The 23767-nt window shown below is 42.4% G+C and overlaps 1 protein-coding gene across 4 annotated transcripts; it reads right to left on the bottom strand.

Annotated features, from left to right (window-relative positions):
- Positions 1 to 1889: 1889 nt before the first annotated feature.
- On the bottom strand, positions 1890 to 21538 carry APTX (aprataxin). Of its 4 annotated transcripts, none has more exons than XM_061636123.1 (8): positions 21451 to 21538; positions 16365 to 16498; positions 13417 to 13463; positions 9630 to 9962; positions 8594 to 8653; positions 8256 to 8482; positions 5432 to 5535; positions 1890 to 3473 (listed from the first exon to the last, which is right to left on the bottom strand). In XM_061636123.1, the coding sequence occupies exons 1-8, from the start codon at positions 21465 to 21467 to the stop codon at positions 3319 to 3321; spliced, it is 1077 nt and encodes a 358-aa protein (XP_061492107.1). In that variant the 5' UTR covers positions 21468 to 21538; the 3' UTR covers positions 1890 to 3318. The 4 variants fall into 4 exon arrangements, with proteins under 4 accessions (XP_061492107.1, XP_061492117.1, XP_061492127.1 ...); XM_061636133.1 differs by lacking the exon at positions 21451 to 21538 and adding an exon at positions 21407 to 21445; XM_061636143.1 differs by lacking the exon at positions 21451 to 21538 and adding an exon at positions 21292 to 21374.
- Between the last annotated feature and the right edge of the window lie 2229 nt (positions 21539 to 23767).

Below are 23767 nucleotides of genomic sequence, written 5' to 3'. Positions count from 1 at the left end.
CATATAAACTGTTAAAATGTTCTTCTTGAGCCACTCTAATTCCAGCTATTTTTTTATTCTCCCTAAGTCTACTAGCCAGAAATTCTATCACAAGAGTAAAAAGCAAAGGAGACAGTGGGCAGCCTTGTTTTGTACCTGCTTGTAACTCTATAGTTCTAGATTCCATCCTATATTTTATATTTGTGGTGGACAAAGTGTAGATGGTTTGCATTGCTGAGATGAATTTAGAGCCAAATTGAATTTTTTTCAGTGCTTTTAATAAGAATTTCCAATTCACGCTGAAAGTGCTGAAGGACATTTGTTCAATGCCATCAGTATGCTATTGATCTCTCACTTCCAACTCATCTCAAGGGAGGCTATGGTGATTCTAAATTGATATCAGAGATCATCGAAGGACTGGATGTGGGCTAACAAACTGAAGGTTAATCCCAAAAAGACAGACGTGCTCCTGGACAGTACAAATGTGGATTGAGGAATAGAATTCTACTCCCCTTGAAGAATCAGGTTTACAGTTTGATATTGCTCCCTGACCCAACATGTTTGCCTCTGGGGGTTCAAATGGCAGCTCTACCCTTATTCAGTTTAGACTGGTATCTCAAATATCTCACATTCTAGACAAGGCAGATCAGGCCAGATTTACACCCATTTCAAATCACCTTGAAGTATAACTACTGTAATGTATCCTATGCAGCTGGTCCCTTGGATAGTGTTCCATATTAGTTCATTCAAGTGCACTGGCTTGCTTGTATTTCCTGGCTCAGATTGAGACTAGGATACTTAAATGATACCTAGGATACCTACCCTGTGGAATTCCCTCTCCATAAATATTAGACACGCGCCATCTCTGTTATCTTTTCGGCACCTATTGAAGACCTTCCTCTTTCAACAAGCCTTTTAAGTTGAGACCTTATCCCAGTCTGCCTCTGTGTTGGAATTGCTTTTTAATATGTTTTTGAAACTTAAAAAAAAGTTAACCTTTTTTTAAAAGATTTCTTGAAAGCTTTTAAAAAAAAGTTTTTAAAGATGTTTTGTTTTAATGTATTTTAAAGTCTGTTTTTATGATGTTTTAAAGTGTTTTTAGTGCTTTTGTTTGCCGCCCTGGGCTCCTGCTGGGAGGAAGGGTGGGATATAAATCAAATAATAAATAAATAAATAATCTGTTGCAAGTCCAACGTTTTTTCTTGAAGGAGGATTTCTTGAGAACTATCCTTATCTGAGACACCTCTGTGCTCTGTTGCAAACAATAAGTTGTTTATAGCTAGTTAGCCAATTAAAGTGAGGCCTGTAATTTAAGTAGTCTATTTGGCATTCCATTTGGGTGTTGAATGTTGAGATGCTGGAATGTTGGTGCACAGGTTCAGGTTACCATTCCACATTTCATGTTTGCGCTCCTGCACCCATTTTCAAAGTAGGGCGAGAAGGAAAAAAAATAACATTGTAGCAAGATCTCTCTTGGAGACAGAAATATCAAAATGAAATTTACTGGGCATATTTGGGACACCATTCTACATTTCAAGTTTGATTCCACCTCTGCCTCTGCACTCGAGAACCAGCCAAAATGGAGCATGCATAACGATATATCTGACTTTGAGATTCTGAAGTTTGAACACCAGCTTGAACTCTGCACCCATTTTACCGTGTGTGTTTGTGCATGCATGCACACAATACATTGCAATGCAGTATCTGAAGCAAGGCCTCTTGAACTGTATTCAAGGGCATGGTCTGAAGGCACATAAGGCCAAACTGGACTTCCATAACCTGGATACCACTGTGGAGAGAAGGATTTCCCATGCATCTTAGCCAAATGTGCCTAAGAGAGGCAGGATGCATGTAAGAGTCTCCCTCACTGAACTCAAAGGGACAGCTAGAATAATACAGAACAGTGAGAATGGTCATTTATTTTATTTTATTTTATTTATCTATCTCTAAAGAACTCTCAGGAAAACCAGAAGAAACATCTGCTTGAAAAGTTGCTTGGGATACTCTAAGATAAGGCAATATTCGGCCCCAGACTGGCACATGCAGAAGCCCCATGTATGAAAGAAAACCACACACCAGTCACCATGCTCTGCCACAAGTGGAGGCATTTTTGATCTCTTGCTTATCTTATATATCATCCTCATCCTATAAACTGAGGAACAGATTGCTCCTACAGCTGACCCCCTCAACACGTTTAATCAGTTGCAATATATCTGGCAGAGATATGTGCATCTGTGGGTTGCCACTGACAGGCTGTACTTTTACTAAAACTTCAGTGACTGGGAAGCAAGCACAGAGATGAAGTCTTTGGGACATACAACAGCTGGCTCTAGAATGGTCAGTACTTGTCTTCTAGTGGAGCATTGACTGTTCTACATGGCTCCTGTGCATAAGGACTGGAGTGTACTCCTTGCCAGAAAGCATGACAAATGATCAACAGGAAGCCTGAAAAGAACTGATGTACCACTTGGCTCCCTCTTGTGCAATCGGAGCCCTGGTTTGTCACACTAAATCAAACCATGGCTCAGCAACAAAGGAGATTGTGGCTGCTTTGCTTCTCCCTGCTTGTTGTGTTGCTGTGCCGAGCTAAGTTACAGTTTGGCTTTGTGGGCTTTCCAAACCTAGCCTGTTGGTTTAGCTCTCCCACACAAACCATAGTTTGTGGTTAGCCTGGAGAGAGCTCAGCCATTAGCCTGGGTTCAGATGACATGCCAAGCCATGACTTAGCTCAGCTCCGCGCGGCAGCAGAACAACCATGAAGGAGCAAACCAGTTTCCTTTCCTAGAACCTATATGTTCACGCTAAGTCATGGTTTAGCTCAGTCTGACGTGCAAACCAGGCCAATATTTCACTAAGGACCAGAACTCATATATGAATTCAGCCACTAACTTTCCCACCTGTATAATGAGAACACCAGTGATGCAAGTCAAAAGATGATCAGTTACTACTTTCAGCTGGCTGTTATGGGTTTGGGGAAACTCAGCTCAAGTACAATACTGCAAGGGGAAGAGGTTTTGGTCAGGAGACAGAACCAATAGTTTGATTTCCAGCCATACAGCCCAAATGATAAATTTCCTTAGAAAAAAGTTTTGGGGCTACTTGTTTTGGCTTCACCCAACAAAGGACACCATATGCAAGCTATCAGGGACATCCTACTGCACACAAGCCCCCCTTCTCGCCCCCCCATTTGTCTTGTAATTTTAAATACCTGCAGTTTGGGGCTCTTAATAAGACAACTTAGTATAGGCTTGAAATTAAAATGTGCATGTTAACATGGGATTAGGATAATCCAGTAGTCAGTAAAATGTAGTGAGTGGATCAAAACAGAGGTTCCTCAGATTATTTTGGCCAATGTTCCTTAAGGTGCTCCTTTAACTGAGGGATATTTGGTTGCTGCCTTTTGCACACATGACACTTCAGAGGCAGGTTCAAGAGTTTGGCAATCTCCTTGTCTACAATTACTCTCCCTTTCTTCTTAACCATCACAATCACATCTGAAAATTGAGGAGGGGGGAGAGAGGAGAGACAAACATAATACATGTGAAATTACAGGTTCAGCCATATCCATTTTGTTAAGGTTATGAGACATGCACCATTGGCTTAGTTCTGTCTGCATAGGAAATAAGCAAATTCCTCTTAATGCTTACCACAAACAGCTGCTTATACCTGTACCAATCTATCTAAATATATATGTTTTGCCAGTTCCATTACATTCTCATACAGTGTGACCCAAATGTCTGATAGTGGAGGCACTTTTTTTTTCTGAATTAAAATGGGAGGAACACATCATTCTAACCTCAAACCTGAAAATGCTTGCTTTTGGAGTGAAAAACGTTAAGAACCACTCATCTTCAGTAGGTCCCAACTCATAGGGTTTCTTCATGAGTTGCTGTTCTGGAGATGCCTTTTGATTGGAAGGTGGCGTGCCTGGAGCACTAACTCAATCAGAGACATAAAGGGAAGCCTCCTCTGATAGGTAATCTGCTGTGCCTGTGCCTCAGAAACAAGTGAATGATTCAACAGATATCTGATGCAGAGACATAGCAGAATTCTCAGTAGCAGTGGAGGTGGATTGGGAAAAAAACAAGACCAGAGGAGTGAGTCCGTTGCAGCTGACATATTACCCCTGAGATTAGATGGCTTGGCCTCCAAAAACTGAGATCTCTGTATTCAAACAGTCCTTCGCTTCACTAGGCCATACACACCTGCATGTTATTATAGCAACTCTCATTTATGGAAAACTAAGATGTGTACATTAGTGGTCATACAGATGCCAGCTGTCTCAACATGGTGATTTGTTCATGAGCTGTGGGTCAAGCAATTTTCTCCGTGTGATGGTGATTTCTTTTTGGCAATTTATAGCCAACACCAGGTGGCCCCACACAGCTTTTATATCTACCCAAAGATGCCAATGCATTGGAAAACAATGGTAGCCAGTTCCAACATCATGCTTTGCGGCCAAGGAGTGATGGAATAACACCTAGGAGCATCTCTCCATCACACACACATGCTTAATAATAATTTTCTATCCCAGAGGTACCCTGGAAATTTGGGGCAGAGGATTACTTGAGGAAGTGACTGATTTTTCATAGCTGATTCTCAGCACCCCTCACCAAGGTAAAATTATTTAGTGTAAACTTTTTTATCCTGCTTGGTGGCTGAAAAAGCTCCCACAGCAGCTTATAAAGAACAATAACCATCAAGGCAGTCTGTGTCTGTACAATTCCCAGGATTCTTTGGAAGCAGCCGAGACAGTTAACATTTGTAGGGCATCTATGGCCTACAGTTATTCTTATGGCTGCACACATGTGAAAATGTGAAGGGGTTATCCAGGAAACTTGCTCTAGAGCAGTGTTTCTCAACCGGTGTGCCTCCAGATGTTGTTGGACCACAACTCCCATCAGCCTCAGCCAGCATTGCCAATGGTCAGGAAAGATGGGAATTGTGGTCCAACAACATCTGGAGGCACACCGGTTGAGAAACACTGCTCTAGAGACTAATCCTGCAGTAACGATCAAACTACACACGCTAGCTGCAGCTACGTTTGTTTAATTGTGTCCAGCCTGTTTGCCTATAAAATGAAGGGCTTGTGCCATCTTAAGAGGGACATGTTGGAGGGGTCCTGAACCCTCCCTTCCCCTTTTCTCCTAACTCAGTTGCAGTATCAGAGAAGATGTGGGGGGGAAAACTATTTGGAGTGACAGACCGCAGGGGAGGATTCAGCTCACCACCGCACCTTCATGCCTCTTTTGATGTCAAAATCAGGCACTTGTCCATCCTCTCACTTTATATGTGAATGATGCAGACATGCGATTAAACAAGCAAAGCTGCTGCTGTCATGGCTAGTTTGACTCTAGGTTTCATGGAGGAAACCCAAAGTCCAAAGACAGACAAATAAACAGACACTTGAGAGGTATGAGTAATGTGTAAAAGAGACAGCCCAAATGTTTACCTTTGGAGTCTATGAAATACTGTGTTGTAAAAGAATTCCAATGCTTCTTGGTTTTGAACCACTTGGAATCAAAGTCCTGGCTGATGACATGAAGATGCAGTTGGCTGAGAAAATCAAACAACAAAACAAGTAGTTTGTGTATGTTAGCGTACCAGGGAATGATCAACAAAATATTAAAGACGGCTTTTCCTTCTAACCAAGGGTGGCAGAATCTCATAATTATATATCTCAAACAGCATATACAGTATATTGAGCTTTTGGTGTTATGCAAACTGATTTAGTCCATTAATAAATAGACTTATCTAGTTGTAAAACTGTAAGTTGTCATAATGGACTTGTGAAATAGGCCACTTCTATTCCCACTTTACAAATTTAGGAGAACAGAAATAGAGGAGCAGTGAGTTGCCTAAATCCAGCTCATAAACTCATGGCTCATGTTGGATCCAGATCTCCTGGACTCAACACCTTGACTGCAATGGCTCCACTACAAGGTGTCAAACTCCAAGGATTGGACACTTGAATTTCCCACACAGCAGTAGGCCATGTAACAAATCTATAATTTTTCGGCCTCAACGCAACCCTAAAATCATAAAATCAAAATAAACTTTTCTCAAACATCCCTGTCATCTATGTTCTTTCCCCTGCTGGTTCCAGCCTATCATTACCACCTATTCTGCCTTTCTACAGTGCAAATGCTAAAGAATTCCATGCTCTGCTCCAGGGCACTATATTCCACTCCACATCCCTATACTCATTCTACCTCCTTGTATCCCACAATGTTAGTTGAGAAAGACTTAGGAGGAGGGAGACTAATGCTAGAGCAGATAGCAGCAGCCATGGCAAGTCCTTTACTTGAGCCCTGGCTTCCTAACCCTGAAGATAGTTCACTTCCATGAGATACGGTAGATGTCCTATGGGCTACATTAGGGGCTGCCCTGGGCTCTTAAGTTTGACATCTCTGATGGAGTGAGGATGTTCAAATCCATCTATATTAGGTTTTGCCAACCTGGTGCCTTCCAGATGTTGTGGACTACTACTCCCATGCTGGCTGGGGATGATGGGAGTTATAGTCCAAAACATTGGGAGAGTGCCAGGTTGGAGAAGGCTGATCTATACTGTATTTTAAAAATCCAGTTACCAACAATCCATCCCACTAGTGACCAAGAAACAGAACTCATTATGGGGCTATGCAGATAGGGCTCCAGGGACAATGAGCAAGGCTATAGTTTCTACCATAAACATGCAATAAGGCTGCAATCCTAGCCCCACTAAGCTGGGAGTAAGCTCTTTTGAATTAAATAGAACTCACTTCTGAATAGAAATGGTTAGGGTTGCGCTGTAAGTCATGTAAGGGAGTTCACTCTTAAGAGGAAAAATAATGTGCTGAACCTGAGGAAGCAGTGAAGGGAAAACTAGCACTAGATTCCTAATATGGGGGGGAGGGGAGATTCCACAGGAGGGATGCAATACTTCTCTCTGTACACAGGCTGCACAAAAATGCACTGCATGTGCGTTCATGTGCACACTACAATATACAAGTCTTTCAGTCATGAAATCAGGCATTTTGCTGACCCGATGATATGTACAAGAGTTCTCAAATTCCTGAACCTTTCCAGAACATTGTATCTGGATCCTAAGCACAGGTCTTTTCTACTTTTTTGGAATTTAATAAATCAAAACAGGTTGGTCCCCCAATATTTTTGATCCCCAAGACCTCACTGGTTTGGGCAACAGTGCTGGGGTGGGTGAAGCCCAGCAGCCTGATGGGGATGCAAGTTACCCCCCTTTAAAGTCATCAGGTCAATTATTAGATGAGCACAAAGGAGGCAACAACCCTCCTCCTCAGCTGATCTGCATGCAGAATGGGTGTGTTTGAGAAGGAGAAAAAGAAAGAAAGGAAAAAAACTATGAGGTGGTCACATCCACCACTGGTATATGGCCCTCAGACAGTTGGCCAGAGGTGAATATAGACCTCAGGCCAAAATAAGTTAGCCTACTCTGTATTAAAACAATTATTTTGTCATTTTAAAATATTTTGAGGGCTTAAACCTCAATCATAAACAGTGGATCTGCTTTGAATTTAATTCCACCAGTTTTACTGGAACCAAATTCACATGAGCATTTATCACAGCACACACCAGCAGACATGCAGCAAACACAACTACCACGCAACATATGAATTTGCTCCCATTTCAATGGCATGCTTAGAATTTCATCTTTCGCTACTGTGACCCGCGGGCTTCAGTACCCTTGCTAAAAGTTGAGAACGGGATATTCAAGGATGCATAAGTTTCCAATGCAGAGCTATAACACTTAAGAATAAAGACACCCCATAGTATTCATTAAACTCAAGATCAGTTTCCCAAAATAGCAGCAAAGGCACACACATGGTACACACAGGTGGTCTTTTGGGCCCGAATATTTTGGCTGGGCTTTGAAACTAACCATTATTTTTGGTAATTTGCTGCTGCACTCCCTTCCCTTCTGTGGGGCAAAGTACACAGTGGCGGCTAGGGGCTCCGTGTTAGTGGGGTAGTGGAATCAGCTCCAGGTTTTAGTCCAAACTTTCAAGGAACTATCCAAGCTGCTGAAGCATATTCCCAAAATAGGGAATTATCTCTAGTGTACATCTGGCAGGAACAGAACTGGGCACCACCCAGTTGCCACAATTAAAGTTATAGTTGTCACTAGGGACCCCTGGTGTTCCAAATTGTGTACAATGGCTGCTAACCGTGATGGCTATGTATGTGTCTGAATACCAGTTGCAGGGGATCACAAGCGGTTGGCCAGTGTTAGAACAGTTCCAAGCACAATCATGGATTACCTCATGCTGGGAATGGCATGGTAGCCGAGTCTGAAGCGTAAGGTGTCTTTCTCTGGGCACTGCTGGACCATCTTCTCTCCCATTGCATGCATGTACTCCAGAAGTTCAACATGCTCCTGAGTTACTCTACTCAAGGTAGAGATAGACTTCCATGGCAACACTAGCCAGTGGTAGCGAGCTTTTGGATACTTATCCTTTATAACTACAGCCTTCTCATCCTTGTAAACCTGGTAGAGAAACAAAGAATTACTACAATCTTACACTGATTTTATTATCGCAGAGCGTATACTGTATACTAAAAGCACCATACCGACCCAAAGTAAGCATGAGATCCTTACCTGCATATCTGGGTTTTGCATGGAAGCCTTCAGACCATGAGCCCAGTACTCAAAACACTCCTAAAGGACAAAACAAAAGAGTAGTTTCCAAAGGAGTCTAAATCCTATGGGCTTTAAAAAACACACACACACAATAAATCCCAGTAAGTTCAGTGAGGCACACTTCCTGGTAAGTGTGCTTAAGACTGCAACGAGACAAGTGACATTGCAAGGATAGTTAAAATAATTTTAGGAGACACTTGGGGTTCTGAACATATTCTGGAGCGCACAGAACTCCAACATATTCACAACTTTGAGATCATTCCTGAGAGTAACTATAATAGGAAAATAGCCCAGAATGGAGGAAATATAATTGAAGACTAGCAGAAACTCAAATGGTGACTGCTCCCCTTGCACCATGGCAGGGCCCAGGGTGGGGAAAACTTATGGCCCTCAAGATGTTGCTGGACTCCCAACTCCCATCAGTCTCAGCCAGGATGGCCAATGGACATGGATGATGGGAGCTGGAGTCCAACAACATCTGGAAAACCACAGGCTCACCAACCCTGCCCTATTTGAATGGCTCACAGGCAATGAATGATCCAATTCAGAATGCCAATTAACCACAAACTGTGAGGTCTAAAAGCACTCTTAAAGGTTTTCCACCTGTTCCATGAACCCAGCAGTCAAGCCCCCTTTCAAGGTGTTGTACAGGCTTTGCCCGTACTACAATATCCGAAATAAGGAACCCAGGGCATCTCTATGCTATAATATATCAACATGATTATATTAGTTTTAGTGCTATGGCTCCCCTCAAAAGAATTCTGGGAACTGCTTGGTGATGTTGCCGAGAATCCCTCTATTAAACATCTCTAGCCTACTTCACAGAATTACAGCTCTAAGGAGAAAACAGATGACTATTAAATAAATTTAAGCCTGTAATATAGATAACCCCCTAATGTTATCTCATCTACCACTCAGGTCCTGTGATGAGAACAAAGCTTCACCTAATTTGTCCATCTACAACAGGAGTTACCACTAATGCTTCTTGGCTCACCTGACTTTTGGAAGAGCTTCCGGATGAAGAAAGTGAACTACTGCTGTTATTCAGCTTGCAGCCTGAATCACAGGCTTGTGGGTCCATCTGCTCCATTTTTACACATTTGCCTGGCATGTTTTCCACACCACCGTTCTCAGATCCATCCTGTGGTCTTTTTTCACCTTTAGGTTCCACTGCCTCCCTACCACCACATGTTCCCATTTCCTCCAAGAACTGCACAGTGTAGGGGTACAGATTATTGACGATATGGAGAATTTGTCCTGGCTTCAGTTTAATTTCCTGGTCCTTACCAATATTCACTAGATCAATACTGGTTGGGTTGACTCCAATCTTTGGAACAAAAGAAAATGCCAGAATTTGTATTAGTTACTGCACGAAGACCTACACACCCCAAAAGACAAACATTCCTGGAAGGACATGCTTTATTCCCTACATTGTGAGCTGCCAAACATGCTATTTTAGTAGCAGACTATAACCGGAGTGGAAGGAACACTTTTACAAGTCTATTTTGCTATAGGTGATCCAGCACATTCTCCACACCAGCATGAAACTTCAAGTAGGAATATTGGCTTGGATGCTATATGTTAACTTAAGGAAGTTAATGGAAAGAGTTTCCTGTTCCCTCTCCTCCACTGCAATCATCTGCCCAGCCCCCAAAAGTCTTCTGGAGGAAAGAGGGGGCTTGAACAACATGGAAACTCTATCACTTCCTCAATAGCCCCCCATGCCCCATCATGTATTTGGGGGGCAGTCCTCTGGAGAAGCTTTTTCGGGGCAGATCAAAGGTGACTGCAGTAGGAAGGAGGGGATAACAAGCTTTTCTTCTGTAACCTTTCCTAAGTTAAATTATCTTGGGATCCAAGCCATAATGAGTGGCATCTACAGGACAGTTCACATGTACATATTTGTTGTGTGACAATAACTGCTGCATCAAATGATGGCTTGCATGTGCATATTTATTTACAATTCTATCTTTTTTCTACATGTTTATTCTGTTCTTCCTCCAAGGAGTTCAGTGGTGGTGTACATCATTTTATCCTCACAACAACCCTATGAAGTTAAGTTTGGCTGAGAGTATGCAACTGCCCCAAAGTTTAAACCAAGACCAACCTGGTCCCAGTCCACTACTCTAACTACTACACCACACTGCCTCTGTATCATATGCTCCTCTTCTTTTCTTTAGAAAAGTGACTCAAGCAGAAATTCTAGTGCTCTCCTGCCCATGACAGCTGCTTAGCTTCAACAATGCTACAGGGCTCCAGACCTGTCCTCTCTTTGGCATGTTCTTTTTGTACATACAGGGAGATCGCTTCCTCCCCCCCCCGGAGGAGCATTCAAAAATACAATCCCACACCTACTTTCTAAAAGTGGTAAAAGTCTAAGAATAGTCCTACCGCCTGATGAAAATTGTCTGGGACAGGCTAAGTTTGCAGCTGTATAGAATTGTTTTGAAGTATACCAGAGTCAGTGTGTGTGGCTGTCCCCTGCCTGCAGCATATTCTCATTTGTGGTTATAGTAATGACTTTTGGTTTGGGAGGGAGTCAAGGTTAGCCTGGAGCTTGCAAGGAAGATGCTTATTAATTTGAATTTGTCAAAAAGCTAGATATTTTTTCATTTGCCTGCTCAATTCTTCCAACTGATTATGTAATAGTAGATTATTTCTTACAATCCTTGACCATGCTCTATGATTTGTAAAATGTTTTCCATTGATTGAAATGGTTCATTTTTATGTTTTTCTCTAAAACATTAAAAAAAAAAAATGAATTCCACAAAGATCTACTTTCCCCCCCACTTTTCACTGGAACTCTGAAGTCTGTCTACCAGAGCCAAGTGCAAAACAGTAGTTCAAAGTATGCAGCCAGATGAAGGGTGGCTCAGGAGGCAGTACCAAAGGCCGACTACACCCCAAGAGTCATACACTGGTAGAACACGAATATACAACTCTACATCTGAATTACTACTGATCAGGATTTTCAACGCAGGATTTCCAACTAGCCAACTAGAGTTGATCAAAGTCTTGATTAAAGGCAAGTATATATTTAAATGCAAGAAATGAATGCACATACTTTACAGGTGCACATACTTAAGGCTGAGAAATGGCCAGTAATGGCAGAGAGGAGGTTTTTTTAATTGCAATTTTATTTGCTGGTGTTAAATACCGGGGAGTTAGAAACCCTTGTCCGTTTACTGCAAACCACTCAGATATCTACCAATAGGTCCTGATCTACCTGCCTTCTACCCCCAGTCTAGCCTAAGATTGCAGTCCTCTACACATGTACCTGGGTGTAAGTCCCATTGAACTCAATGGGGCTTACTTCATAGTAGACGTGTATAGGATTACACTGTAAGCCTCTTATAGGGATCAAGGGGGGGGGAATCAAAGAATTTCAGGTTACTTTGGCTGTACCTTCCAATATGGTATGAATTCTGGATGAAGGTTTACTACAATTAAAAAGAGGCGGAGTGGAATACACTTCCGCAAAGCAGGGGTAGGCCTCAGAAACTGGTTGGCCAAAGGAATAAACTGTTAAGCACTGTTACCTATAAAGTCAATAAAATATTAGCAAACAGAGAAATGGGCTCCAGGTAGCACAGGTTATTTCCTCTCAACTGGAGGCAACATTGTTGATTCTCAGCGCCAGTCAAATTCAAGGCCAATCTATCAGATATTAGGTAGTAAAGAGGCGCACCCTGAACAAAAGAGAATTATGTCTTTGGTTGTTGTTTTAAATGTTGGCTCCTCACTGAAATCCACTCTCAGACCGAGAACGAACCAAGCCCCTCCCTCCAGCCTCCAAAGATCCCCTTATCAGCCTTTAGCTTGACCAAAACAAATGCAAGGGAAATTATGCCATCAGCCCCTCACAGTCCACCCTTTTCCTTTTGTCAAAAAAAGAAGCCAAGCTTCCATTTCGCCAAGGCCTCCTTCCTTCAGGTCAAGTAGCATGTGGCTGTCTTGCTACTTTGGTTGCCTAGGCAATGACCTAGCACAGCGGTGAGAACGGCAGAGAAGTCTAAGTGAACAAAAAGGCCGGGCTCAGACTAAGGAAGGAGAAGAATTTTCTAAAGATACATCAGCTAATAGGTTGAACCTGACTATGGGCAATTATAAGTGAAGGCATTTCATCCTTTCCAAGCCTGGTGCAAAATCTTTCCAAAACACAGCAATGAGAAGTTGCCAACTTATTTTCCTGGATTTTGCTGGGGAAAGGCGATAGAATTCATTTGCAGCTGCAGCCATTGCCGTCCTGTGTTTATTAAAAAAAAAATTACCCTTGCAGGGAGAAAGGGGTAAAATAACTCTACATCTACGACTGGCAGCAAATGCACTACCCTTCCCTTAGTCAGGGCCATGTGAATTATGTAACAGCAAAAAAATAATAATCCTGCACCTATCTCCAGTATCCTTGGATCAAGGAAATGTGCATATATTTACACGTTTTGCATTATTGATTTTACTTCCTGAAGTCTGTGTCTTTTTCAGGAGAATGGATCAATGTGGGTTGTGGTAAGAGCAGGAAGGAACAGAAGGGGAACAGCTTGGGCTGATGGAAGTTGTAGTCCAAAACACCTGGAGAACACCAGACTGGTGAAGGCTGTGCTAGTCCCTGACCTCTGAAAGCCCCACCCAAATCTCTTTTGAATTTCTGACTGCACAGCTACGTTACACTTTCAAACCAAATGAAATTGGCTGAATTGCAGAACACAAGTATTTTACCCTTCTATTCAAGCTTTATGTGGCAAGAGCTCTCAGCAACGCTGTCCGACAAGGAAAGCACATACCTGTTTAACCTTGACATACCCTTTGTTGCAGTCTGCTTTTAGCTGTACTGAAAAGAAAAGTGACAGAGAATGATGTTAGGCCCATACCCCAACATTTTGTAGTTGTTCATGCTCTGGTAACTTCAAGATTGGATTACTGTAATGCGCTCTACGTAGGGCTGCCCTTGAAGACAGTTCGGAAGCTTCAGCTGGTGTAGAACGCGGCTGCCAGACTATTGACGAGGACCAGTCGGTCTTCGCATATAACACCTATTCTGGCGCGTCTGCACTGGCTCCCTATTTGCTTCCGGGCGAGATTCAAGGTGCTGGTTTTGACCTATAAAGCCTTACACGGCGTGGGACCTCAATACCTTGTGGAACGCCTCTCTCGCTATGAACCTACCCGTTCACTTCGTTCAGAATCTAAGGCCCTCCTCCGGGTACCAGCTCATCGGGAAGCCCGGAGGGTGGTTACTAGATCTAGGGCCTTTTCTGTGGTGGCCCCTGAGTTGTGGAACAGCCTCCCCGAAGAGGTACGCCTGGCGCCTACACTTCTATCTTTCCGGCGCCAGGTAAAGACCTTTTTATGCTCCCAGGCATTTTAATCTTTTAATTTTCTTAATCTTTCTACTTTTAACATGTATCCTTCTTAATTTGTGTTGTATTTCGTTTTTGTTGTGCTTTCTGTTGTTTGTTTGTACATGTTTTTGTGATTTCTTACTATGATATATTGTATTTTATCTTGCTTGTTCACTGCCCTGAGAGCTATTCTGCTAAGGGCGGTATATAAATTGAAATAATAAATAAAATAAATAAGAGGGCCCCAAAGGAGTGGGGATAGGTCAGCCCAAAACTGCAAACACCTTAATGCAATTTAATTTTACTAAATTTAGAAAGTGTCATGGCCCCGTCAGAGGACTCATCAGACGAGGATGACTCGGGAGTAACAGCAGCAGACCCAGAAGCAGCAGACCCAGAAGGAGAAATGGAGGAAACTCCTGAGAACCCAGCTCCTTCTACCCCTCAGCTGCAGAGCACCCCAGACACAGCTGAAGCCCTTCAGCCAGACGCAGACAGTGAACAGGATACTGCCCTCTCACCTGCAGAACGTAGACAACAGACGGTCAGGCAGAAGAGGGGCAGGCCTGTCCACTTAAGGCCAAAACGCTGATGGCTCACACCTGCTGACAAACCTGCTCCTTAAAAGTCAAACCTTGGCTTCAGCTTGTTGCTGACTACAATGTTAGGTGTGACCACTGTGTGTCTTCCTATTCCCTGAACCTTGACTTGGACTGATCTCTCAGCAAACTAGACCCGGACCTTCACAGACGTCTCTTCTGGATTTCTGGCTTGGCACGTAAGCTTTGAATGGCCTCTGCCCATATCTTGCTTCCTCCTTGCTAGCCTGGCAGATTTATAGCCAAGCTGCTGGCTGAGGACTTACGGCCTGGCAATTACCAAGGAATCTCCAGCCCTGCCTGCACCCCCACCGACACTGCTGTCTCAGTGAAGAGCTGACAGAAAGCAAGAGCCAAGTGTCCATAAATTTTATTACTGAGCTGGGGAAAATCAAGGCCTGCTTTACTAGCCTGAAAAACAAATCCAGTCAGGAAAATATGACTCCATTAATGCTATCATGCTTTACTGATACCTAGCTTTCAATCTCATACTCATAGGGTCATATGCAATGCTGCTGTTCCATTCATGCAACAGACTTCCACTTGCCCAAGGGAGCTTTCCTTCCCCTCCCCACTCTCCTTCAATCCTCCGCACACCCTCAAGATCTGCTCCAGAGGGTTGGAAGACCCTCCAGTGCAGCATTTCATGGTGTGCACGGAGAGGAAGGGAAAGTCTTGTTGCTCAAACAGAGCTCTGCATGTACAATGTTGTACTCAACCAACGTTCTCCACCTGTCCCATATACCAGGGATGGTCTTCATATTCTGGGGCCTGTTGCAGCCAAACACCTGTCCCATTTGTGCCTTTTCCAAGTGCTGTTAGCGTGCACACACTAGAGCCCTTTGCATTTTAGCTCTGCCACCACCACTATAGAAGTATAGCCATGAAATGTCAGTGTACTGGTTTCCATTCATCCCTTCCCAGATAGTAACTATGTTGCTGAATGTGTTAACGTTGCAGCTATTCTAGAATAAGGACAACCAGTTTCATTATGGGATTAAGCATTACGATCAGGTCACCAATACACCCTGTGTCAGAAGCCAATACAAGACAGGCTATTGCAGTCTATGAATGAATATGATATGCAAAAAGTAGGAAAGAGCTTTCTGCAATGTGTAGGTGGGCAGGGGCAACCCAGGCTTCTAGAGAATAGGTGTGTCCAGGGAAGGGTCATAGCTCAGTGGTAGAGCGCCTGCTTTGCATACAGAAGGTCTCAGGTTTAATCCCCAGCATCTCCAGGTTAGGGGTGGGAGAGATCCCTGTCAAACTGTGGAGAACCACTGCCAATCAGTGTAGACATTACCGAGCTACATGGGCCAATGGTCTGACTCGATATGGCAAATTCCCAGCTTTCTCATCTCTTCTGTGAAATGTTAGAAAGTCTGAGATCATAATGCTACTTAGCATGAGAACTTTAGAGTGTGTTGCAACCCATGTTGGTTTTATTATTCCAATGTTGCTGATGGAGGTCACCTAAGTGCAATCCTAACCATGTCTACTTAGAAATAAGTCCTATTGAATACAGTGGGTCTTACTCCCAGGTAAGTGGGGTTAGGATGGCAGCTTCAGTAAGTTTAGCAGAAATGGAAGCCAAACCAGAGCTTTCCTAAGCTTTCTCTTAGTCCTAGAGCAGCTATCTTGGCAACCTATTTAGCAGTGAAACACTTATGACTCTATGCAAAAAAAGAAAAAAAAATCTTACAGCATTTTTACTCAGAAGTAAGGACTACTGAGCTGAATTGGAGCTACTCTCTAGCATGCTTAGGATTGCAACCTTCATCTCTACTTTACCTTGTCTTCGTGAACACTTCTTGTCTGTTATCTCCGTTTCAGGGCCACGCCCTATCACCACCATTTCTAAGTGCGGCAGTTTAATTTGCTGACAGCCTCTATCTTTGCTCACTAGCCAGCACATGCGCATTGTGCTCAGGGGAGAAAAGAAAAAAAGACTCAGTTTTACTAAGTAAGCTTAGATTCAACTGGGGGAGATGGGAGTCACAGCTTACGCAGAAAGTCTGTATTTTATGGGTCTTAGCCTAATATTTAGAATTCAAACTCTCCACTTGCCACTGGAAGAAAACAATAACTTACAGGACACAAACATTTTGTCAGCTCAGAAATGGCATTAAGATACAAAATATTTTCAAATATTATATGCAGAAGATCTATCAAGCCTTGAGACATTTACCTAGAAATGTCATACTGGAGCTAGTACGATTTAATTGCAAGTAAATATGTTTACGATCTGTAAACTGAAAGTGCACAATTCTATATCCTGAGAGGACAAGAAGCAGGAACCAGGGCTGTGGAGTCGGTACACCAGACCTTCGACTCCAACTCCTCTATAAATCCCTGGGGCTGATGGGAGTTGTAGTTTTAAAAAGTAACTTTTCCAAGCTCTGGATTCACGTGGTAGTGATGAAATGCCTTGTGCTGCCATTTTACTACAGTAAATTTGTTATTACTAGTTAATATACATTTGCCATTTATGAAGGAGTCGGAGTCAGAATTGGAGTCAGAGTCGGTACATTTCTACCGACTCCAACTCCACCCAAAATTGCTCCCAACTCCGACTCCACAGCCCTGGCAGGAACTAGACTAAACACATGATAAAAGCATATTTTAAAATAAAAACATCTACCCTTGCATATAGCCTATAGAACAAGCTTTGAAGTATGCCAACAGCTTCCAGCCAGCAACCCACATATAAATACTGGTCTCCTGCAAGAGAACTTCTTCAACAAGAAGAGAAGAAAGCTCTTTTCTCATTTTCCTCCAGTAGCAAGAGGCTGGGAACCTGCTTCTCCAGAACAGGCATGGCAGCATCTCACATGCACATTTAGGATTTTTGGTCAATGAGGTTCTAAGCTTGGCCTGTGACTATTAACCATGGTGCAGTGCTGTGAGTGTGTGTGTGTATACTCCATGAATACTGAGCTTAAGCAGAAGTAACTGTTCATATGAATGTGAACAGAAGCTAAACAAATGAATTCTAACTGTAGTCCTCAACAGATCTACTAGGGAGTAAGCCCCATTGAGTTCAACTGGACTTACTTCCAAGTACATATGTTTTTTGTTTCAGACATTGGAAATCCAGAAAATTAATGAAAATAAATCTTAGTTTGCTTTAATTTTAACCAGAGCTCTGCCTGAGGACCCTGTTTAAATGCCCTAACTCATCCCCTGAACATCCAAATTTTGCAAATGCTTATGGGTATGGCATCTTTAATTTCTTTTTCCACTAAGTAACCACTGTCAGGTCTTGGGATTATGGGACAAGAACAAAACTAAAGGAAGTTCTTAGGTTCTTTCTTGTAATTCCCAGTTTCTTATTAAGTTCAGACATGTAGATGCAACCTGAGTAAGTAGATCAGAGTCCTGTTCCACTGAGAGAGCTTCAGTGGCCAGACTGGTTTAACAGTCAGCCACTCTGACTGAAGGTCTGTGAGGGGAACAAGGCGTCTCCTAGCAACTCTCAGCACCCTTCACTAACTACAGTTCCCAGGATTCTTTGAGAGAAGGCATGACTGTCCAAAGTGAAATAAAGGCCTGGTGTGGATGTGGCCAGGGACAGCTTTGATTTAAATGTGCACTGGATGTGCCTGTTGTAGAATAAAAAGGTGGGGGAAACACTGAAAAGCAATGATACTGTTCACAATGTTTTCCTTTTGCTCTCTGCTATCATTTTGGTGCCTTTTGAATACTTTTCCTCTTTTAACAAGCCTTTTAAGTTGAGACCTATCCCAGTCTGCGTCTGTGTTAGAATTGCTTTTAATATGTTTTCTTTAATAATGTTTTTAACCCTTTTTTAAAAAAGATGTTTTTAAAGCTTTTTTAAAAATGTTTTTAACGTTGTTTTGTTTAAATGTATTTTAAGGTTTTTTGTGATGTTTTAAAGTGTTTTTATCGTTTCTGTTTGCCGCCGTGGGCTACTGCTGGGAGGAAGGGCGGGATATAAATCAAATAATAAATAAATAAAGGAAAGGGGCTTCTTCTGCCCAGTACCCACTCACCCAATCTCCTCCCCTTCCCCCAGGTCAGTGTTGGACTATGACCTGGGAGACCAGGGTTCGAATCTCCACACAGCCATGAAGCTCACTGGGCGACCTTGGGCCAGTCACTGCCTCTCAGCCTCAGAGGAAGGCAATGGTAAAACCACCTCTGAATACCGTTTACCATGAAAACCCTATTCATAGGGTCAACATAAGTCAGGATTGACTTGAAGGCAGTCCATTTCCATTTTCAAACATGATTGCACAGAAATAAATCGCACTAAACTCAAAAAGTATTCAAACAATCAAACCCACCCTCCCTTCTCCTCCCTCCCTCTTGCCTCTTCCCTTCCCCTTCCTTTGCCCCTCCCTCCCCATCCCCAACCCCTTCCAATCCCCTCCTCCCCCTCCCCTTCCCCCTCCCCCTCCCCTTCCTCTTCCCCCTCCCCTTCCTCCTCCCCATGGTCAGTTTTACCTATCTTAAGCATGATTACACAGAAGTAAATACCATTGAACTCTATAAGCCTGCAAATGATCAAACCTGCCCACCCCTCCCCTTTCCTTTTCCCCCTCCAATACGGTCCTTCCCCCTCCCCCTCCCCATGGTCAGTTTTTCCTATCTTAACCACGATTGCATAGGAGTAAATCCCATTGAAATCAATAAGCATGCAAATGATCAGACCTGCTTTTTTCCCTCCTTCCCTCCCCACTTCCTTCCTCCTCTCCTCCTCTCTTCCTTCTTCCTCCTCCCCCCCCCCCCCCGGTCAAGGTCAATTTTACGTATCCTAAGCATGATTGCACGGGAGTAGATTGCACTGAATTCAATAAACATGCAAATGATCAAACCTGTCCTTCTTCCATCCCCATCCTGCCTGCTCCCATCCCAGTCCTCCCCTCTGTGTTTCCTCCCCTCATCCTGTGGTCAGTTTAACCTATCCTAAGCATGATTGCAGGGGAATAAATCCCACTGAACTCAATAAGCATGCAAATGATCAATTCATTCTCAGCAAACTTGGACAGGATCCCATTTCTTACCTCCCGGATTAAAAAGCAGGGAAATTCACTAATAGGCAAAAAACCTTGCGGTTTAAGAACGTACCTATAGCCCACAGATATTTCTATCAAACTTTAAAAAGTAGGGAAATTGGGCAGCTATAGTGAATGCACCAGGGGAGCAGGAGACCTGACCTCCTCTCTGATATATTGGACTGCCCTACAAATTTGTCAGAACGCAAACACAATTTGGGTTGGTCTTTCACAGTCCAATCCACTTGCTGTGTAGCTTGCAAGAATTTGGTAACATGTGCCTCTGAGCATATGGTGAGTGGTGGCAACACCTGCAATCAGCCCAAATAATAGAAAGAAGACATGTGCTGTGCTGATCTTGTTTTAGTAGGGAAGAAGCAACATTATTAAGACAGTTGATATAGTTCAGATGGTCACTTTGAATATGTCTGATTTACCTTGCAATTTTAGTGAAGTTCCCTATAGGAAATCATTTTCTATTGTTTCTATTTCTGTGAATATGTGAAGTAGAACAAAATTTGCACTAAAAAACCTCCAAACATAATTGTGGAATAATGGCACTGACGTCTGCAGAATAGTCTCCAGTGGACCTCAGGAGTGTCTCAATATGCACAAGATAAAACAGTGGGAGGAGAATATATTCTAGCAAAATTCTAGGTGTGCTGTATGTTTTTGACCATGCCCACCTTGCCTTAAATGAAGTGGTTTAAACATAGCCGGCTGAAAGCATGCATCCTCTTTTTTCCCACAGCTAGAGTCATTGCTGAAGAAGCAACATACTGTAATCAGTCTGATTTTACATCAAACTGCGGTTTCAAATTCAACTGTTAATGCACCCAAAATAGAAGTAGAACATAACTTCCAATTTGAAACACAAAAGGCTGTCTTCACCATCATATGACATTGACCAATAAAAAGGCTTTGAAATTAATAAATTTGACACAGATTTCTAGGATGAATGAGGGAAATAAAATTTTCTAGTTTAGATTCTCTGAAGAAACATTAGTAACACAGGAAAGAAGCAAAGTAAGAAGAACACCAACAAACATACACAAATATAATTCTCTATCATTGGAGATGGCAGGTGTTGCCACCACTCACCACATGCACGTTACCAAATTCTTGCAAGCTACACAACAAGTGGATTGGACTGTGAAAGACCAACCCAAATTGTGTTTGCATTCTGACAAATGTGTAGGGCAGTCCAATATCTCAGACAGGAGTTCAGGTCTCCTGCTCCCCTGGTGCATGCACTATAGCTGCCCAATTTCCCTACTTTTTAAAGTTTGATAGAAATATCTGTGGGCTACAGGTACGTTTTTAAACCGCAAGGTTTTTTGCCTATTAGTGAATCGACTTGAAGGCAGATAACAACAAAACCTCCAATGAGTTCAATGCACAAACAGGCTCAGCCTGAAATAATAAAGAACTAGAAGCTGCAGATGAGGAAGGTCCGCTCGCAGCCAGGCTTGGTTGCTGATGCCCCTCTGGTTAGAACCAGACACTGTCTGCGTGCACACAAAGATACACCCACATATTAGCATGATAAAATATTAAGTTCTGCTTGCGGGGTTCCCATGGACATCTGGTTGGCCACTGTTGGAACAGGATGCTGGATTAGATGGGTCACTGGCCTGATCCCGTACGCTCCTCCTATGTTCTTAGACCAAAGACATTTTAGAAGGATGAGAACCAAATACTTGAACTAGCTGGAAATACAGTTCCATGCTCGTCACTTTTCACCCCAATCTCTCCATGCCCTCATCAATTCCCCTTCCCACCGGTCTTCGGTACACCAGACGTCCCCACCCTCACCTCCTTCCTTTTACCAAGCTACGCGCGTCTGTATTTCCGCTTACCTCCACGCTGCCATCATCGCCCGCCCCGTCTAAACCTCCCTGTCCAATAGTCGCTTTCTTTGTTGCCCTGAGACCAATCAGACCCGCTTTGTTGATGGCATGTGACCACTGTAGCGCCGGTTGGAACGTATTCCCAGGCTCTTAAAAGGATAAGTCTCTGCTCTTTGCTAGTCTTGGGCTTGTTTTCCTCTTAGCTTGACTTTGTGAAAGCAAAAGCTTTAATTGCCTGAATTATTTTAAAGAACCATCCTCGTAATTTTATATATAACCAAGGTATATTAACGATACAAATAATATACTTAATATAATTTTATATTGTATTGCTATTATAAATCATAACATATTTTAAGTCAGGAATTCTCAGTAAATATAGGACTGTAAGAAAAAAAAGGGGGATGTTCATCCCTTATTCCACAACACCTCTGTGCTATTGAATAGAATAAATGTTTACAGAATTTCACTGAAGCTTTGTTTTGTACTGGTATGCATTTCTTATTTCAGATATCCCAGCTCCAGTAGGGTGGTTAGATGCAAAAGACGACAGGCTGCTATACATTTCATGGTTGTGTAGGAGAGGGAATCTTAGTAGATGTGGCTACACCTGCTGAAATTCCCCTTCCTATGCAACTATGAAAAGTGCAGGATCCTGCCCTCTTTTGTATCTGGTAGAAGTATTTAAGATATGTTGCAAGCTTCCTCTCAAAGTAGTATTTAAAACTCCACCTTCTGCTGGTCCTGAAATATGTACATTGTGTCTGATATTTATGTTACATCAGTGTATTATGCTACATCTGCCACCAAGGGTGGGATATAAATCTAATAAAATAAAATATTTATTGTTACTATTTAATAACTTGTGCATCCGGGTGATAAGTATGCTTATTCATTCAGAAGAATGTTCTGCTGGATTTAGTGTGCCTCACTGCAGAATAAGATAAGTTTGCAGTCATGTAGCAAAATCCTATACACAGCTACTTAGAAATAAGACCCACTGAGTTCAGCTAGACTTAACTCTCAGGTTTGTATATGTATAGACTGCACTTTTAATAAATTTTATTAAACTTGGGAATATTCAGTAAAGCAGGAAGGGAAAACTTCTGGCCTTCCAGATATGTTTGGACTACTGCTCCTGTCATCTATACCCATTGGCTACATTTGCTGGACCAAATGAAATTTGGAATCCAACAGAATTTGGAGGGTCAGGGGTTCCCCATCCTTGGAGTAAAGCAAACCTGACTATTTTAGCACCTTGGGATACAAGTTACAGGGCAGATTGTCTCTAGTCCATAACTCCTAGTAGCCCAATCCTGTACAGAATGAGATACATCTAAACCCATTTAACTCTGTACAGGACTGGCATGCAAGGATCATTTGGCTGCTTGATCCTCATGTCTGTGTTGTGCTTACTAAGCACTTGATGTATTAAATTTTTACATCCTTTAAACTACCCCCTCTGCATAGAATTGTAGCCCTCAATGCAGACAGTTCCTGGTGACTGTAATTTCACAGAGCTACAATTATAATCACTTATTACGTTTGTTAGTTGCTTTTACAAAAAAAGTCTCAAAGTGACTTAAGATAAAATAGTATAAGCAATTAACATCAGAAAATGTAAAACAATATATAGAATAAAATACCTAAAATGCTTATCCAATATCATAATAACAATTCCTACCCACCCCATGAAAAGAGGGGTACCACCATAGCTGCCACTTTAGTTACCAAAGGCCTGAGTGAATAAAGAGGTCTTAGCTTGGTGCCAAAAACCTGATAATTGTCATAATTTATTTGTATGCTGCCTTTCCATAGTAATCTATGCTCAAGATGGCTCACAGCATGAAAAAAGCTACATAATTCACTCAGTTGCAAAACAATAAGTTAAAAAAAATCTCAATAAGAAATATACAATATATTGAAACAATGATGGTGCCAGGCATGTTTTCCAGGGATGAGCATTTCACAGCCACCCAGCAACCTTAACAAGCTATAGTTCCCAGGATTCTTTGCAAGAAGCTATGTGCTTTAAATGTATGGTGTGGATGTGATTTTAATGGAATGCCATGCTGTTAACTGCAGGAATCTGCATCTGATTCTCCTGACACGCAGCCTATCCTCTGGACAAGAGGCTACTGTAAGGACAGAATATGGAGGAACTGATTGGTTCTCAATTAGAAAGAGTGTGAGATGGGTGTATTTTATCACCCTATTTGTTTACTATGCAGAAAATATCATACGGAAAGTGGGATTGGACCATGACAAAGGAGGTGTGAAAACTGAAGGGAGAAATATCAATAATTTAATATATGCAGATGATACC

Source organism: Rhineura floridana, chromosome 1 (genome assembly GCF_030035675.1).
Source record: "Rhineura floridana isolate rRhiFlo1 chromosome 1, rRhiFlo1.hap2, whole genome shotgun sequence".
Classification (NCBI taxonomy): domain Eukaryota; kingdom Metazoa; phylum Chordata; class Lepidosauria; order Squamata; family Rhineuridae; genus Rhineura; species Rhineura floridana.
This window is presented reverse-complemented; position numbering and strand designations above follow the sequence as displayed.